Raw genomic sequence first — 18,406 nt, forward strand, 5'->3', positions numbered from 1 at the left:
CTTCTGTTAAATGTTAGAAGGCTTTGGCTTAATTTCTATGAGTCTGATAAAATCCAGAGGTGTTATAGTCACTCATAATAAAAAATCAAGTGTGCCTATCCCATGCCTCCTTCAAAGGGGATTTCCACCTTCTAGGTTTCATTTACATCATTAATAACGCCCTAAGAATATACATGTTTTTCCGGATAAAACTATTAGATAATATTTTGATAATATCCTCTCCATGATGCACTATGATTAGAATCATTCCACCACCTACGATTTTAATATTGACTAACAAATAATCAATGATTATTCCAACAGCAGTATGAGAAACCTTATAAACCTTTCAAGTTCCCTTTGTAACCAGTGTTTTAGTGTTGTGAATCTGTAGAAGTATTATCATCAACCCAATCCTTAATACACCAATATAGTAATGAATGGTACTTTGGCTGCCAAACTCGTTTTTATTGCCAGTTTCGGCAAGTATAAAGCTGATAAGCCATTCCTCTCTTATAGTGACCCTCTCAGTAAGAGAAAAATCAGATTACGTGTCATCAGAGGAAAAAAATCTTAGTATTAGGTGTGATACAGACAGATTCATTTCTTTTGCTGAAGTCCCATCCTCTGAGTGACAGGTGGAAGACAAAATGTCAAGAAGGAGTCCTGTTGGATCAAATGCTTAGGTCAGTGTTTAATACAGCAGAGAGCCAAGTACAGTGGTAGGACACAGAAGACTGTGCACTGTGTAGATACAGTAAAGAATTTCGGTTTATGATCTGCCATCTGTTATTTGAAAGAGGAATTAAGTTAGGGAAACAAATGACTTTCAATTCTCCATACATGCAAAGGTAAGTTAGTTATCACAAAAGTTATGCCACTGTAGATGCTGAAAGGAAAGTATATGCATTTAAACATTTTTAAAAAATAAATCACTCAATCAGCTTAAGAAAAATATTCTAGTTCATATTCCATGGATCTGACCTTTTGATTCACTATCAGGAAATGAATCCAGGATGAAAACCAGAACACAAAACAGAAATGAATCGTTTACCATGAAAAGGCATTTCCAGTCTCACCTCGACTAGTTTGTATTGCATTATTTTTGAAATGCCAAGAAACTGGCTTTGGCCACAATATTTGCTGTCCAACTCAATCACAGCTGTCAATAGGCAATTGCTTGCAACAATTAGCTGAACACCTTTACTTGACAAATTCCCCTTGAAAGGGACATAGATTCTGCAGGTCTCTAACGCACACTGAATTAAGTAACAGTCAGGCTGGGGCTGCAGCATAGGGGAGAAGTTGGTAAATCCTTGTTCAAGGAAGGGGTTTCAAACAGCCTTAATTTTTTGAAAAATGCACGTTTGTCCTGATCCTACAAGTCCTCTCTGGTGTTCAGGAATGAATTGTGGGACTGGCTAAAGAGGAGGGGAAAAGCCACCAACTCTAGAATCATTTCTTTCTTTCTTTTTTTTTTTTTTTTAAGGAGATCAAGGGGAGAGGAAGAAAAATAGAAATGCAAATGTGGAATGGTAATGGTTTACAACACAGAGAAAAGAAAATCGTGGAACCTGCTAGCAATTTCCACCAAAGAAGTAAACCCCGTAACTGACAAATTCAGTACAATATACACTTTGATTAACAACTCCACCATTGCTAGGGCTGTTGTTTAAAGCCAAAAAATTAACTACAATATTCACAAACAGGATTTCGTAAAAATAGAGTGAAAAGGCAATGTTAGCTAAGCTGTTAGCTAAATCCACTCTTAATGGCCCCCAGTATTTAAACTATCATGGATTAAAGCCATGAAAATAAAAATTTCAATTTGAAATTTTATTAGCATGTTGCTAAAATGGTCAATAAAAACATCAACAGATAGGCTGTGTTGACATAGTTGGAAACTGCTCCCTCATTTTTTAAACTTTATTTCCACTTCCCCATCTTCTAAGATTTCTATGTTAGGAAAAGCCAAACTAAATATACTGGCTTATGGTGTCGTTAATAATGCTGGTTTCTGGAATGTTGCCATGTCTTCCCCCTCCCTCTCCTCCAAACTCTTTAAAAATATGATTATTTTTGAAATGCAGCCCAAGGAGGGAGCAATCTAGGATTAAGAACAACAAGCGCCCTTCTCCACAAATTCAAGTTCCCAGACGTCAGGAGAACCTTCTCCTTGCTGGGGACTGGGCCCGCGCTCATCACCAAATTAGCTGCGCCACGTTCTTCCCTGGTCCGGGAAGCTTCCCTTCTGCCAGCGAGGGAGACTCACAGGCAAATGCCGGTGGGGGGTGGCGTTCCCTTCCCTCGGTAGAAACAGGAAGCAAACACTGTCTAGCTTAGCCCAGAGCCTGGGATATAATGTCAGGAGACCTAGGCCTGGAGAGCTGGCCGGTCCGGGGCAGTCTAGGGATAACCCGGAGTTCCCGGGTGCTCTTTGTGGAATGATTCACAAGTGCATAAGGGACAGGCTCGATTTCTTGGAAATCCTGCAATCTGGGGACGTATCCATACAGGAGCTGAACTGTGTACCCTGAAGAGATCAATTCTCACCTCCCACCGGTCTTTGTGCGCGCATTTGGGGCGGTGATGGTCCCTTTGCAGTAGGTGGCGGTGATAGTCGCTGAGCAGTGACTCTGGAGAGCAGTCACGTCCTTGCTCCCCTCACTCAGCCCATTCTTCTTTCCCCTCTTATAACTCAAGGGAAAAGTACAAGCTCGGTTTCCCAACACCATCACCATCACTGGGCGTTTCCAGCTAGGGGCGCACAGCTGTCCTTTCCGTCCCAGGGCCAGTTCCTGAGACTTCCTGCCACTTGCTGGAGGGGTGCGAGGGTGCAGCCTGGGTACTGGCCCCCGGCGGACACGCGAGGTGGCGTGGGGTGGGGTGTTGAATCGCCCGCCGGGAAGCCCTGGTACGGGGAAGGGAGCGGGGCGTGGGGAAACAGGAGGGACAGGCCGCGCCCGGAGGCTACTCCTTGTCGTCCACCAAGTCTGCGAGCTCCTGGAGCATTCGCAGGCGACCACTGGCATCGATGCGGCGCTTCTCGCGGATGAGGTCTTCCAGGCTGTGAAACCTGGCCGTGTGCACCTTGTTGTCACTCAGGTGCACCTTGAGATAGTACTGCTGTTGCGGGGGCTGCGTGCCGGCAGGCACCTCCCCGCCCGCCTTGAACTCCCGCTTGCCAAACCGGCACCAGGCGGCGAAGCTCTCCGAGTTCGTCCAGCAGATCTCCTCGCTTTTGAGGCCCAGGTGGCCGCAGGCGTTCTGCACCACCAGCTCGGCCACCAGCGGGCGGTAGCGGTACCAGCTATTCACCACCCGGCCCACGTTGGCCGCGCCCGCCTCGTACAGGCTGTCCTGGCGGATCTCGCCCTGGTGCAGGTGGATGATCTGCCCGCCGCCCACGTAGACGGCCCAGTGCGGGGCAGGCGCGGGCGGCTCGGGCGCGGGCTGCAGCCACAGCAGCTCCAGCAGGTCGCCCGGCTCGCAGAGCGCAGGCAGCGCGGTGACCGCGCAGACACTGAGGTCGGCGCCCTGAGGGCCGCCGCTTACTTTGGAAAAGATGCATTCTTGGCCCCGAAAGGCTGAGAGCTGAGTTTCGTTAAGGACCAGCTGGTGCAGCAGGTGGTGGTGATGCCGGCTGGGGCTCTCCGGGCAGGGAGTGCAGCCAGGGGGGGCCTTCACGCCAAACTTGTCCGGCTGGCCGCGTTCGTCCAGGTCCTCCTCCTCATCTGAGAAGAAGTAGGCGACCCCGACCCGCAGCTCGTCCTTCTCGATCCCCGATGGGTCGCCTGTGGGCAACTCGCTGTAGTTGAGGTGGGTGATGCGGTCCAGTTGGTTGCCCATCAATGACGCGGCGAGGCGAGGGCCAGGAGCGGGGATCTGCAGAATCGGAGGAGAGGCAGAGACTCCATCAGAGTCGGGCGGCCCCTCCCCGGGTCGTGTGGTGCCCCTGGGACCTGCCCGCCCGCCCACACTACTGTACTGGAGTCCCCCGGCCAGCCGAGTCTCCGGTGCCTCCCCAGGGGTGGGACAGACACAGAAGGCGCCAGTCCAGCGAGTGAGAAGGGACGCCACCACACAGCCTGGGACCCCTTCCGGGAACCCGGTCCAACTCCCACAAGAGAAAAGGCAGGCGGGCTGGAGGGCGTGCGGGGTCCCAGAGAGGAGGACAGCGCGGGTTGTGGCAGCGTGGGAGATGGACTCCCAGAAAAGGACGGAGGGGTCAGCTAGAAGGGAGAAGGGGCGCCTACGGCTCCAAAGCTTGGAGCTAGCTGCACGCACATTTCTGTCCCCACCCTCTCCATCCCACCTCTCAGTTTTGCACTAGGTCGCCTGACAGTGCCTCGCACAATGACAATCGGACGCATTCGCAGGCATTGACACCAGCAAAATTTTGCACTCTTGGAGTCCAGGCATAGGCTGGTACACTGGTGTGACACACACACAATTCCAGCCCTTTTCGATGACACACTCAGACTCCCACACTCGTACCCAATTCCAGCCCCGCACCTGCACGCACGCCGATGCACCTACACCCAAGCCCCCGGGCACACCTGGTCACACAGGCAGGTGCACGCGGCCCCTTCTCCTGCCTTCTCCCCAGTGGAGCCAATCCGGCTGCTCCAGGGCGAGTCTGCTCTAAAATAACCTAACAAAGAGGCAAGGGAAGGAAGGGGGAAGTCAGCGCGGTGTATGTGTGCGGGTGCGGATGTGCGTGTGGATTGTGTAAGAAGGTCCACTTTCAGCCAAAACACCCCTCTCCCTCCTACCCGACACAGGGTCCAAACAATCGAAGAAAGATCGTTTCCAAGGCAAAGACAGCCAGCCGCCTTTCCGTACCGGTGATTTCCCTGCTCCCGAAACCCCAAACTCCTTTAAAGTCTCCTGGTCCCCATGGGTGCTGCGGAGGCGGTGGTGGCGAGAGGGTCCGGGGCGGCGCGTGGGGCTGCGGCTGCACTCCGTCCCGCGCGGAATGGTGCGGTGCGGTGCCCCGCGCAGTACCCGCACGCGCGCTGTCGGCGCTGGCCAGGGCGCCCGCTCCACCCGGACAGCCCGGACTCCGCTCTGGCTTCCTACCGCCGAGGCGACGACTCCTTGTAGCCGGAGCCTTCGGTTCCAGGGCCCGCCCCGGGACGCGCTCATTGGTTGGGGCGGGGCCCAGGCTCTGCCAATCTGCCCCGGAGTGGGAGGGAAGTGGGGGCGGGTCTCCAGAGCGCGCGCCGCCCCTCGCGGTCCTGTCCCTGCGCGCCCCGACGCGCGGGGGCTGGGAAGCTGCGGTGCGACTGTCGGAGGGAGTCGGGGGGGGGGGGGGCGGCTGCGCGCCTCCAGCGTGCCCCCAGCTCCTCGCCAAGCCAGTTGTACCCGAGAGCTCGGTCCCCCGCGTTCTGGGTTCCGAGAGTACGAACTACAGCAGTGAGGTCTGGGGGTGGAGAAGAAACACCACTGCAAGCCAGGCACTGCGTGCGGCCTGGGGCCGGGAGCCACATTGTCGGAGGCGGGCGCCTGGGGCCCTCCTGGGGCCCCTGGAGCCTGGGTTCCCGACGGCCCCTGGCCTGGTGCGAGGCCCCCAGACCTTATCCTGCCAGGCACAGTCGCCTTTGAAATTGCGCCTAGGAAGATTCGCTCTTAAGTGACATGGCCCCGGCGCCCGGTGTAAAAGGAGCACTGTGTCAAATGCGACTGAAAAGTCTGAGCCTTGGCCAGCCCTTTTCCTGACTGGGCCTGTGATTTTAACGTCCAATTTTCTGTCTGTGTAAGGGGTGTGTCTCAAATGCCGACAGTGGGCCATGTTAGTGCTCCCCAAGCCCCAGCACTACCTTTGGTTTTGTTTGGTTTTGTGGGAGAAGGAGGTGCAATAGTAATTCATGATTGCATTTCTGGATGGAAAGTTAACGAACGAATCTTGAAGGCCGAAAGATGACTTTCATACCTAAGAAGTTCTAGATTGACAGTTTAAAAACGCTCATAGGATTCAGCCTTAAAGAGTTCTTAGACACCTGGTTCTACTTTAAAGATTGGGCTCCAGCAGCTTTTCTGTGAAGCCTGCTCTCTTTCCCCAGAGAGGGATGGGACCTTCCTCTTTGTGCCCCCTTGGCAGCTGATACAAACTCTTAGAGCTCTTACCGCATTTTATTACAAACCTGTGTTGACTTTCTTCCTCTTTGCAAAGTGAATGCCTTGAGAATTGGCTTGTGCTCTACACAACTTTGAATCCTGGGCCTCTTTCACAGTGTGAGAGGTTGGGGTGTGTGTATGTGTGTGTGTATGTGTGTGCAACCGGCTCCATCAGCAATAATAAAAGTGAAAACAGTCAACATGTGCTGACGACTTCCAAGTGGCTAGGCATTATGCTAAGAGGTTTAAGGAGACAGTTTAATCATCATGCCTCTGGAGGGGATTCACTTGTTAGAATACAAGTTGCCATCCTTGGAATGGTTGTGATGATCTTTTTAAATACTTGCTTTAAATTAGAAACAACTCATTTTGGCCCTGAAGGCAAGAGAATTGAAAAAAAAAATGGCTTCAGAGATGGAGGAGTGAGTTACTTGTCTGGTTGTAAACCAGACTTCAGGGATCCGTGGGAGAGAGTATCTGAAGAATCCATTCCTGCTGTATCAGAGGAACTCTGTCCATCTTAAGATCAAATCTGGTGCACAAACATATACAGTGTATTTGCTTGGGATGCTGTGTTCTGTCCTACCTGTTCTATTTCATACTGCTCCAGGCGGCAGAGGAAGCAGGCTGTTTCTCAACATTCTAAAGGATAATTAACATAAAATATTGTCAGGGCTTCAAAATAGAGTGCCAAAGTTTAAAATAGCAACGTACAACTCTTTGAATCTCCTTTCCATCCCATCCTCCTACCAGGATAAAAGACCTACCACTTGAATTATCACAAAGGAGAATAAATATCCCCTTGAAATATAAGGCAGAGAACACATTGGCTCTGAGACATGGAAAGAGGAGCTAAAAGTAAACCGAAGAAAATTCATCTACTCTTTCTGGCCTTTGGACAATTACTAAGATAATACAGTGGGGAATAAGCCGATCAACTCAGAGGGCGGAGATATTAGAAAACCTACCTTTTATTTTATTGTTTGCTAATTGTTTTTCTTTGTCATTTCTCACCTCATCCTGCCTGCTGTCACACTGAGGAAATACAGTGTCACCAAAAGCATAATCTGTTCTTCAAAAGCAAAAACTCGAAGCCAAATAGTCTGAACTCTACGTCAACATTTTTGATCTGGCTAACTGATAAGGTACGTAACCTTTCTGGATGTCAGTTTCCTCGTCTGTTAAATGTGGATAAAATAGTATCTGTCTCACTGAGCTGTGTGAGTTCATGTATGCAAACACAGTACCAGCACATAGTGAGCTTTCAATTAGTGTTACCTGTTATATTATTGGTGGAAGAGTGGAGAGGATAGAGAGTCCCATGTCCTAGTTTTTTTGACAATTGTCCAGTTCTTTGCCCTAGGTGGGGTGGGTGCCAAGGCTGTCATTGGCTGGGGTGTGGGACTACTTCTCTCTTAAGGTGGTAAGAGCCCTGTCTATCCTGAGACTAATTCGAGGTCTAACTCTGTAGTGATTTCTGTGGTGAGTCCTGGGGCTGGTCACATCCTGTGTCCTGCAGAATTCTGAATTGTTTTTAAATGAATGTTTCTTGGTGTGAAGAACATGTACAGAAAAGGGTTAGTAGAGAAGTGGTTAGGAGTCAATTATATGTATGTTACCTTGTCTACAGGTACCATCTTGTGTATCATCTTCCTTATTTTCCTCTGGTTTCTTCTTCAGCAACAAATAGAAGGTTTTCTCCCAAATTTTATTGAGCAGGCCCTCGGCTCAAACTGTCATTCTTTAAAATTGTCACTGGAGGTAGGGGTTCAGAACGAATGCTCATTTTTTTTTTTTTATCAGTACTGCTTTACATCATTGCTAACTAAAAATGTCTTTCTGCCTTTATCGTATGTCCTATGTTACCATTTAGCCGTTAGTGAGCTGTCCCTTTCCCTGTCCTGTCCTGACTGGCTTAGGCAGTTATCATACTCACCCTGATCTCTGATAAACAACACTGTACCATCTGGGACAGACACAGTGCTGTGGCCTCACCAACTCCCTTTCCTTTCCTTTTCGGCACACTGCTAAATTACATGGCCCTGAAAAACATACAGTTAGGTGGGCACCATGTGACTTAGTCTGCCCAGTGGAATGTGGTTGGGAATGTAAACCACTGCCAGGTTTGGCCCCTGAAACCAAAACCATTAATACAAACTTCTGTGTACTTTCTTTTCCCATCAGGCCATATGTACGGGATCCATGGTAGAACTCCAAGCCTCTAAAAGATAGAGAGGCATTAGATGGAAGGAGGTAGGGGTTCCTGAGTGACCTTGTAGAGCAGAAGTTTTCCCTCTCAATCAGCCTTCATTAGACTATGATGTGAGGGAGAAATACATCTTATTGGGTTAAGCCACCAAAAAATATTACAGCTATTTATTACAGCAGTTAGCTTACGCTTTATTTTAGAACTACCTCAGGACAGTCAATATCCTATCCTTCTCCCTTTCTCTGTTAATGTCTGTTCTCACTGTTAAGCTTGACTTTCCATTGCTGGAATTCCTGCAGCATCTCAGCAGATTTCCATCACCCAGAATTTAAAGAAACCAGCAATGATGGCATCTGTACCCACTAAGTGCTACCCCATATTTCCCAACTACTTTTTTCCTAAATTCTCAATCACTGCCATGTGATTAACGTATGCCACTCTTTAAATATCTCACCCTTCTTCTACTTTTTCTAGGCCACAAAGATGGCAGGGTGAACTCCTTGCAACTAAGACTGAAGAGAGTCCTGCCATCTTAGTCCAACTTCCCCTTCACCTCTCTTCATGCATGGAACCGTCTATTTCTTTAAGTGCGCTCTTCAAAGTTTGGCATCCATATTTCCACATTTTCTGAGTTTCCTCTTATAACTGGATATTCTTATTAAAGTATCTTTAATGGCTTCTTATTATTTTGTCATTGTAGACTCATGAATATTCTGGGAAAAATCTTCAGCACTTGTGAGTTTAATATTTCCCTGGATGCAGGTTAGACAAAGATGTCTCGGCCCAGCGTTAATCATTCTGCGGTGTTCTCTTCATAATTTAGGAGAGTACATGCCTTTTGTGTGTGTCCACTTCCACGTGACAATTATAGTAGGTCTGGGCACTATTACACACATGCTGCCGACCCTTCCTTCTGTCCAGTATGTCTTTCCCTGCCTGCCTCATCTAGCTTCTACTCAAAATGTATAACCCTTTCAAGTGTCAGCCCCCCCATATGTCTGTTCCCTCACACATTCTAATTGAGACCCTCCTTTGTGTTCCCATAGTGCTATATGTAGTCATGAGATGTGTCAGATGAGTCAAACACTTACCAAACTGAACAGGCATCACTGGTTGATTTTCTTCCTTTCCCTTCTTACTAGACTAAGAACTACTTACTACTTCCAATGTATACCCCTTTGCCAAGAATTGGGTTGGGTGCGTAGTGTACACTCAGTAGATACGTCTCGTCTGACTTTGGTGCACACACGCATCGTGGGGGCTGTTTTATTTACCGAGATGTTAGTGTTCGTTTTCGTTTCAGCTTTCACCAAGTTGAGCCCTCCAGCACCTCGCCTGTGTGATGTGCGAGAAGGCTTGTTACGGGACATATACAGTATTGGGTTTCCAAATGGTCCTCTGGCCTCCTCAGGGACCCTGATAGAAATATGGAAGTCACAGACCCAAATATCCAACAGCCTAGAAGACGTGTCCTGTGGCTGTCCCACAGATACTGAAAGGATGTCCCAAGCTCAACACTTCTTTTATCTGGAAACATGCGTTTCCCTTTGTGTCTTACCTTTGGAGGATGGGCCCCATTACCCTCCCAGTTTTGCAAACCAAAGCCAAGGCACTTTGTCCCTTTGCTGTCATCCTCAGGCCCCACGTATCACCCTGCCGAACTCCGATGGTTTCTCCGTGACAAGCATCTTTCTCATCTGTTCACCATAGTCCATTTCTACTGCGCCACCTTAGACCCAGTGCTGAGAAATGCCATCTGAATTGCTGTAGCAGCCCAATTCTCATTTCTCTGATGCCAGTGTTGCTCCCACTGCCACCTCCCACAGTGTAACCAGGGCCATTCCTCAAATGTACATTTTGGGGGTGCCCTCTCTACCTGACTCTCCACATGCTCCTCAGTCACTCTCCATGGACATCCAAAGTCCACGTGGCATGTCACCTCCAAGCCCTCGCCTACCGTTCCCCCTCGTCTGTGGCTACTCACCCTCTGGCTTCTTGCTTCTGCCTCACTGAGTACACTGATTTGTTTGTTTTTACCCACTTCTCTGCATCTTTGACGGCCCTTTCTCTTTACTGCTCTGTTCCCTCTGCTAAGATTCTTTCCTCCAATCGTCCCTTGGCAAGAACGTTCTGTCTTCAGCTCTCAGTTTAGAAGCCATTTCCTCCTGGCACCCTTCTCTGACTCGCCACAGCTGCCATGGGTACCTTTCACGGAGCTCCCACTGCACTCTGTTCTTTCACCACTATATTGGCATCACCTAGTTCTTTGTCTACGTCCACTACTGAACTGCAAGCTCCTCAGGAGGAGAGACTGTGACATTCCCACCCATCTTCCTATCACTGAGCTCTTTCCAAGCTGCAAGGTGGAAATTTAATACACATTTGCTGAATAGAATTGAATTGATAGTCATAGCTCTTGGGAATCAGAGAAAATCTTTCTTATTCTCTAGTTCTTTCTTCTATTCATCCTTTCCCCTCCCACTTATTCCCCTACACCCTATACCACAGGGTGGGGCAGCTATAATGAACTTGTGATAAATACATTACTTAAATGACAGAGATGCTTTAGAATTTAGTAAAAAAGGGAAAGTGCTTATTTAAAAAAGAGTAAAGTGACCACTTAGACTTCACATTTCACTTATTTTCAACACTTTTCCTTGAAGTGCAATTCATGGTGCAATTTTTTTTTAAACTGTCAATGCTGATTCATCTTGTTTTCCTTGCCCAATAATTATATTTATCATAATGAGGTATTTATTTATTTTCCAGTTGTCAAATGTTTAGATCTAACTACAGACATAGCACATAGTTAGTAAATACGGTTTCTATTTAAAAACATGTAGTTAACATACCACTCCTACTAACACATACTCAGCCGATTTCATTACCAAGGGCAAGGAACTATGTGTGCATATTCTCATGCTCCCCCTCCATCATCCCTCTTGCTTTAATGTTATTCTAATTTCTCTCTATGTCTTTGCCTTTGATCCTAATAACTTGTCCTCTTATCATGGAGCAGCTTTCACATATCGCTTCTGTTTCGGAGAACCTGGATTCAGATCCTGGCTCCACTATCATTAGCTGTATGGCCTTGGGTGAGATGCTTCATTTCTATGTGCCTCAATTCATCTCTAAAATGTGAATAATAATAGTATATTTCTTTGAGGGGGTTTGGTGAGTATTATGTGAGGTAATATATTAAAAGCACCTACCACAGCGTCTGGCCTACAATAAGGCCTTAATAACTATTAGGTGTGATTAAAGAACTCTGTCCTCCCGCATCCACAGCAGTTTCTTTCTCTGCATTCCTCCTTTATAACATTCTGTATTATTTTATCATTGTGATCAATTCTTATACCGCAGCACAGTGTTCAGCCTGGGTGTCAGACCCAGAATATACTGTAGTAAATGTCCATGACCTTCACTTCACATTTGATTGAAAGCATGTATGGAACTTGTACTCTGAACCAGACACAGGGCTTGGGCCTGGGGCATCAAAGGTGAACAGGACACATTCTCTGCTCCCTGTGCAGCTCATGCTGGATGTGGAGAGTTGACCAGGATATGATCCAATGCAAACAAACAGAAGCAATAACATGTTTTATAAGCATGTAAAAGTTTGCACAGGGGAAGGAATTATTAACTAAGGGAGGAATCAGGAGGAGGCTATCTTAGAGGCTTTGCAGAATGAATATGATTTTTCTAAGCAGGAGAGCATGGAGGCCTTTCAGTTCAAAGAAACAACATATGTAAAACGCTCAAGAGTCATGAAAAAGCTGACGATTTCAAGAAACTTCCAAGTGGTTTGTGATTGGTAGAATATGGATAATGGCCAAGTTGGAAAGGGGCCCTTACGTTACACCGTTTTGGAAATGGTTTTTAGGAAGGCCATTCTGGCCCATGGGGTCAGTTATACTGAAAGGAAAAGAGGCCAGAGACAGGGAGACGGTTGGCGACGATGTGATAAGACACCAGGTATCTTAGTCAGCTTAGGTTGCTATGACAAATACCACAGCCTGGGGGCTTCAACAGCAGGCATTTCTATCTGACATTCTGGAGGCTGAAAGCCGAAGATCAAGGTGCTGGCTTGGTCAGGTTCTGGCTTCCAGACAACTACCTTTTTGCCGTGTGGTCACGTGGTAGGGAAGCTGGGGCAGAGGAGAGAGAGAGCTGGAGATAAAGAAGGAGGAAGAGGAAGAGGTGGTGGCAAGGGAGAGGAGAGAAGAGAGTTTCCTGTCTTTTCCTATTAAGAGCACTAATCCTATCATGAGGGTTCCCCCTCCCCAAGGCCCCATCTCCAAATACTCTCAGATTGGATATTGGGGTTTTAGCACATGAATTTTAGGGTAACAGAAACATTTAATTTCATGACACCAGGTAAGTGATCCTGGGGGCCTGGAATAAGGCAGACATACTGGGGACATAGAGGAACAAGTGGCTTTGAAGTAGAATCAATAGGAATTAGTGACCATTTAGATAATTGGGATAATGGGATGAGTTAGGTGACTTCCAGCTTTCTGGACTGGACATCTGAGTCATACCTGGGGTTACCTGGACAGTCTGGCTTCATACACCACAATGTTGCTTTGTGAAGAAGTATTTCAACTCCTCTTTCTGTAGCTCGTAATTCTCCAAAAGATGAGTGCCCCCAGCTGCTTCCGAATGCCTGTGTTCTGTTACTCACTAACCATTGTTCAGCAGGCTTTATTTTCTCACTGTTCTCCAGACACACAACACTATTTCCTGCCTTTGGAGTTTTGAAAGTGTTCCTTCCACATGGAATGAGCTCTATGTTCCCTATCTAATCTGTCCTTGAAGGTGACTCTAATCTCACCTGTCTTAGAAAACTTTCCCAGCCACTCAGAATGATGCCACCCTCTGTTCTGTCTGATTTGCCGATACATTTGATTGGTTTTTTGGGGCAGATACGACACTATGTTCTCCTCACCATCTCTCTTCCTGGACACACAGGGAGATTATTTACCTCCAGCTTCCTTGTAGTTGGAGTTTTAGCCCCTTGTGCCCGAGAGTCCTCACCATGGGAATGTGAGCAGACGTGGTACCCTCTGGCCTGAGGCAGTGGAGAGTGGAGTTGAAAATGGAAGCAATCAGGGATAAGCGATAAATTAACTTTAAATTATCTCCGTTTAAATTGACTTTAAATAGCTAAAGACAGATATTCGACTTTAAATTAGACTTGATATGAGTGACTAAAAACAACAAAAAAGCTTTCTTGTGGTAACTTCAATTTGGGGATGAATTTGTTCACACAACAAAGCATGGTCTATCCTGAATAACATGACCACTGATGCTTGGTGTCCTCTTGTGGTGTAGGAACAAACTCTAGGATCCCTTTGTCATCTCACACTGTGCTTTTCTTGGTTCTTAATAAATATACAAGTATTTTGAATCACATTGAACCTTTGTTCAATGAGAAAAAGATGACTTTAATGATTTAATGAAAAGAGACTTTCTTAGATGGGAGATAAAGTGATAACCCAGTGTTAACAGGCCCATCCCACTTCCCTCCACCTTTTTCTTTTTTTAAGTTAATGCCTTGACTTGTGTACGGATCTGTTTTCTCAGGTTAGAAAAATAGACAATGTTACTTGGTCAGAATTTGAGAATTTCTCTTTGTCATATTCCGCTGACTTTTCTTTGGTATTTATAAGTAGAGAGATAAAGAAAATGAAACTTGCCCACTTCTAATTACTCAAGTTTTGGTAGAAGAAGTTAACATGTCCTTATATTATTAATTTTTTTGTTTTGTTTTGTTGTTGTTGTTGAGGGATATAGGAATGATTACCTCAGCCAATGTATTCTTAGGTGTTGCTATATTACCAACGAGACTGAGCCCTACTTTTTCTACTTGTGTACAATACAATCTTTTATTGCATTTTCCCTTAATATCTATGTTTTGGTGTAATGCCACTGATTTGAAATGTGGATGCATTGTTTCCTGCCCTTGAGGACCTTCATCAAAATGATATATTTTAACTAAAATGAGACCCAAACAATTTCCTCCTGCCCTGCTATTTATTTTGTCATAAAAACCCCATGCATCCACGAGACTCTGATTTTTCAAGTTTATTATCTCAAAAGTTATTTTAGAAAGATTACAAATAATAATAATACATGATTGAAAAACAAAGGAGATATTCCATCTGGATGACAGTAACTATTTATAAAATCTTCAAGCTGTCTTCTCCCAGGATAAACTATGGGGGAATCACTCAAATAATTCACAGGGCTGGTTCCAATAGAAAATTTGAACCGTAGCACTTTTATGTTTTGGTTTTGTTTTCTTGTGTTTAAATGCAAGCTGCATGTTGAAATCAAATTTTCTCTTCTGATGATGGAAAGTGTAATGCTTATAAGACTTTGAAATAGTCTTTTCTTTTTGCTGAGGCCACTTTCTGGAATGAAGGGAGAATGACTAGCAAGAAGAGTTCATTATCCTTCCTTTTATTCCTGCTGTTGTACCACCAAGGGGGACCTGGACCCGGAGTGGAAATCAAGAGACTTGTGTGCTTTCTTGGCCGTGAAATCTCTGGGTGGATGTGAATTAGCACATGCCTTCTTATGGGACCTCTGTTTATCGTGTGAATTAAGTGGGATCTGACTCCATTATGGGTGTCCACTAGGAGAACAAATGAGATTCAACCAGAGAACATTCTTAAATCTCACGTTCCTGAGCTACATTCCAGACCTACTGACTCAGAATGTCTAGGAAGGGGCCCAAAATCTTGGTAGTTTTAAGGAGATTTTCAGGTGGTCACGGATCCATAAACTGGTGTCCTATGGATACAGACATTCAGGAAAGTTTTGGTGATGAATGGGAGAGGGAGAGAGGAGTCTGGAGCCAGAATACAAAGTCTTCAGTGGGGACTTAGAGATAGTCCTAGGAGGCTGATGGCTGAAGAAATGGGGCACCGCAGGGCATGGGCACACACAGCTAAGGCCACACCTCCCTCCTTCACCATCTTGACTAGGCTCTTTATGGTTTTTGTTTTCGCTTTTTAGTGCGCATGTGGGTGTCTGTTTGGAGTGATGCTGATTTGGAGTGAGGCTGATTATTTCTAAAGTACAGTTGTTTTTTATTCTTTTCTTTTCTTTTTTTTTTTTTTTTTTGGCTTCTCTTCCCAAGCAGTGCTAATGAGTGAAATAAAACCCATGTCTTGACTTCACCCAGTTGCATGACCTGTCTTAAATGGGTCCCTAACAGAAGAGTTAGAGGGGTTTGGGGAGGATGAACCAGATTGTGAAAATTGACTACCCTTGTGAGGTAGTCAGGTTCATTCAATTCAGTCTATGTTAATAAATATCTCTAATTGCCATTCTATGCAATGGATTTTAAAGTGGATGAAAGGAAAAGGAGGGAGGGAGAAATGAATAGGGCACAATTAATGTCTTTTTGAACTTGTAAATAAGCAAAGACAGATTAACTAACAACTAAAATATCAAGTAGTGGAAGGACCAAAAGAAGTACAGGCAGAGTGAAATGACTCTGAGAAGAAGCCATTGGGAAAAAAAAAAAAAAAATTGTGGCCAGTCAAGCAGGGGAGACTTTCCAGAAAGGAGGCTGTCTGCTGGACCAGAATTACCTCATGCTGATTTTGAGAGGGTCACAGAGAACGATTCTAATTATCATTATTATTGTCTCTTTTATTTTGTTCTGTCCCAGGTCAGTAAAAAATATTTCTTCCTAATGGACTAATCTAAGAACAAGCCATTACTTTGTTGTCCTCCCTGAAATGCTTGTATGCACCCTTTTAGAGTCCTTCTGTTTTATTTGTGTCCGTGTTCTTTTGTCTTGGAACTGGCTACTTTTTGAAGGGAGGGCCTGGGTCTGCGGCTTCCTCTAAACTCTGCCTCTCCTCATGGTGCCCAGCCTAACAGTAGGTGTACAATTCATGCTGGTTGAATAAAGAAAAGCATGATTAATGTTGGTCAATGGAGTAGTAATAATTGATTGGTGAGGCCATCAATAGCTAGAATGCATTTTATTTTGACGAGAACAAGAAATGTTAACATCTGCACACATCTTTCCAGCATCACTTTGGGAGAGATCCTAAACAGTGATCTCTCCTCTTTACAGATAGAAAAACTCAGGCACAGAAAAAAATTAAAATCTTGCTCAGATTGCATAGCATGCAAATCCAAGACTAAGTACTGATAATAACCTCTCCCATTGGTATATCAATTTAGAGTTCACAACAGTGTGAGGGGGGTACATGGATGATTTGTGTTTTATAGGTGGGGACCTTGGGTTCAGAGAAGGGAAGTGTCAGGCAGAGGTTCCTGATGGAGATGGTGGCTCAGTGAGGAAAACGCTACAGTAAACAAGACACATTCATAAGAACCAATGGGTTCTGACAAAATACTCAGTACAAATTGCTTAAGAACATATCAGATGGGGGAATGCTTCAGTGGAAGGGGGTTGGTGCAGGTTGGTGGGTGGAGGGAACACAGAGCCGGAACTCAGGGGATTTGGGTGTTTGTCCCACCTCTCCCAAGACTCATCACGTCAGCTGGGGAAGGTTGTCTCGTCCTTGGTCTTGGCCTCAATTTCTTTAACCACAAAAGGAGAGAGATGGGCCAGTTTATTTGTAAAGTTACTTGTAGCTCAAACATACTACAAGACGCAAATAGATGGAGATACCATATTAGAAAACAAGGACAGGCTGAATCATTTTAGAAAAATGGCATACTTTACTGATTTTTATGATGCCAAAAATCCTTTATAGATAAAATTGTGTTTCAATCAAATCATCCCCCCAAGATCCTTCTGTGTCATAGACCTATAAAGATGATTGAGAGATGATGGAGATTCACGGTTAATAATCAGAGTTGTTTGTGATATCTCTCAATGTCACATGATCGTGGGGTGAATGATGAAGCACACATTGCCGTCTCCCAGGCTCTCTTCTCTCCTGTCACCAAGTGTGGTCATGGACTTTGATGAGCCTGGGAAAATGCTCAATTTCTTCCTTTCAAATTAGGACTAAAATGACCAGCCTGGCCTCTTCCCAGGGGAGTCCTAAGAGGATCATGGGAGTTGACATGTGTGAGAGCCTTTCATAAACTGTAGATTGCTATACAAAGGCTGTAGTGAGTGGGACAGGTTATTACTGACGAACGCCAATGGCCTCTGGTCATCCATTGGCTGTGGGACAGTGACCCACTATCCTTGCCTGGATCACTCGACTCTGGCCTCAAACTTGGGCCTAGGGAAAAAAGTGAAACTCTGCTAGCTTTATCGAAATCACTTGAGTTAGTTGGCTTACTTCCCAGACCCTCATCAAAACGGAGTGTGAACCAACTGGGCTGGCCAGCCAGAATGGAGAGTGACAACATTAGTACCTTAGCTCTGCTGGGTGCTTAACACAATTAAAGGATATTTATTTTCCTGCCCTAATGACCGGCTGGCCCTACCTTATCACCTTGATAAGTCACTTCCCTCTCTGGGCTGGAGTTCCTTGCTCTTTCAAACTTTAAGGGCTTGACAGAGTGATTTCTGGATTCTGTCTGACCTCATAATTTAAGAAGGTTTTTAAATGAAGGGTTTGCTCATATATATATAACAGCGTCAGGGACCCTCCCGTGTCACTATTTGAAGCCAGTGCTTCACTGTGCTGGCAGGGGAGGGCACACGGCCTGGCACTGACTTTTTCTATTCCTCCCCCCAGCTAAGTTGAATGGCCTTGATTGGAACACAGGCCTGTTGCCAAATGTGAGTCCCACTGTGCTCACTGAGAGGAGACACCAGCTCCAAATTCTTGAACGTAAGCTCTTTAGCAGCTGTGAATCACAGAGCCCTGGGCAAAGATTGGAGTCAGGTCCAAAGGAGCTGTTCAGTGAGAGGCCACTCGCTGGAGCCCCTGGGTCCCCTGCCTGCCCCCTGGAAGTCTGCTCTGCTTCTTCTACCCCTGTGGGCAGGCAGGACCACTGAGCTCTGTAGTCCATGGGCCCTGCCCTAAGACAGAGATGGACAATGCATACCTACAAGTTAGGGAACTTGGATAACTAGGTAAGCGTCAATGACATACCAACCTTTATGGTATAGCACACAGATTGTAGGGGTTGTTTGTTCCCACA

General features: G+C 46.0%; 1 protein-coding gene across 2 annotated transcripts; it reads right to left on the reverse strand.

Annotated features, from left to right (window-relative positions):
* Positions 1 to 654: 654 nt before the first annotated feature.
* LRATD1 (LRAT domain containing 1) lies at positions 655 to 5,081 on the reverse strand. Of its 2 annotated transcripts, none has more exons than XM_081068735.1 (2): positions 4,825 to 5,081; positions 655 to 3,864 (listed from the first exon to the last, which is right to left on the reverse strand). In XM_081068735.1, the coding sequence occupies exon 2, from the start codon at positions 3,826 to 3,828 to the stop codon at positions 2,950 to 2,952; it is 879 nt and encodes a 292-aa protein (XP_080924861.1). In that variant the 5' UTR covers positions 3,829 to 3,864; positions 4,825 to 5,081; the 3' UTR covers positions 655 to 2,949. The 2 variants fall into 2 exon arrangements, with proteins under 2 accessions (XP_080924861.1, XP_080924862.1); XM_081068736.1 differs by having other exon boundaries at positions 1,466 to 3,864; positions 4,755 to 5,067.
* Between the last annotated feature and the right edge of the window lie 13,325 nt (positions 5,082 to 18,406).

This window comes from Rhinolophus hipposideros (genome assembly GCF_964194185.1).
Source record: "Rhinolophus hipposideros genome assembly, chromosome: 12".
Classification (NCBI taxonomy): Eukaryota; Metazoa; Chordata; class Mammalia; order Chiroptera; family Rhinolophidae; genus Rhinolophus; species Rhinolophus hipposideros.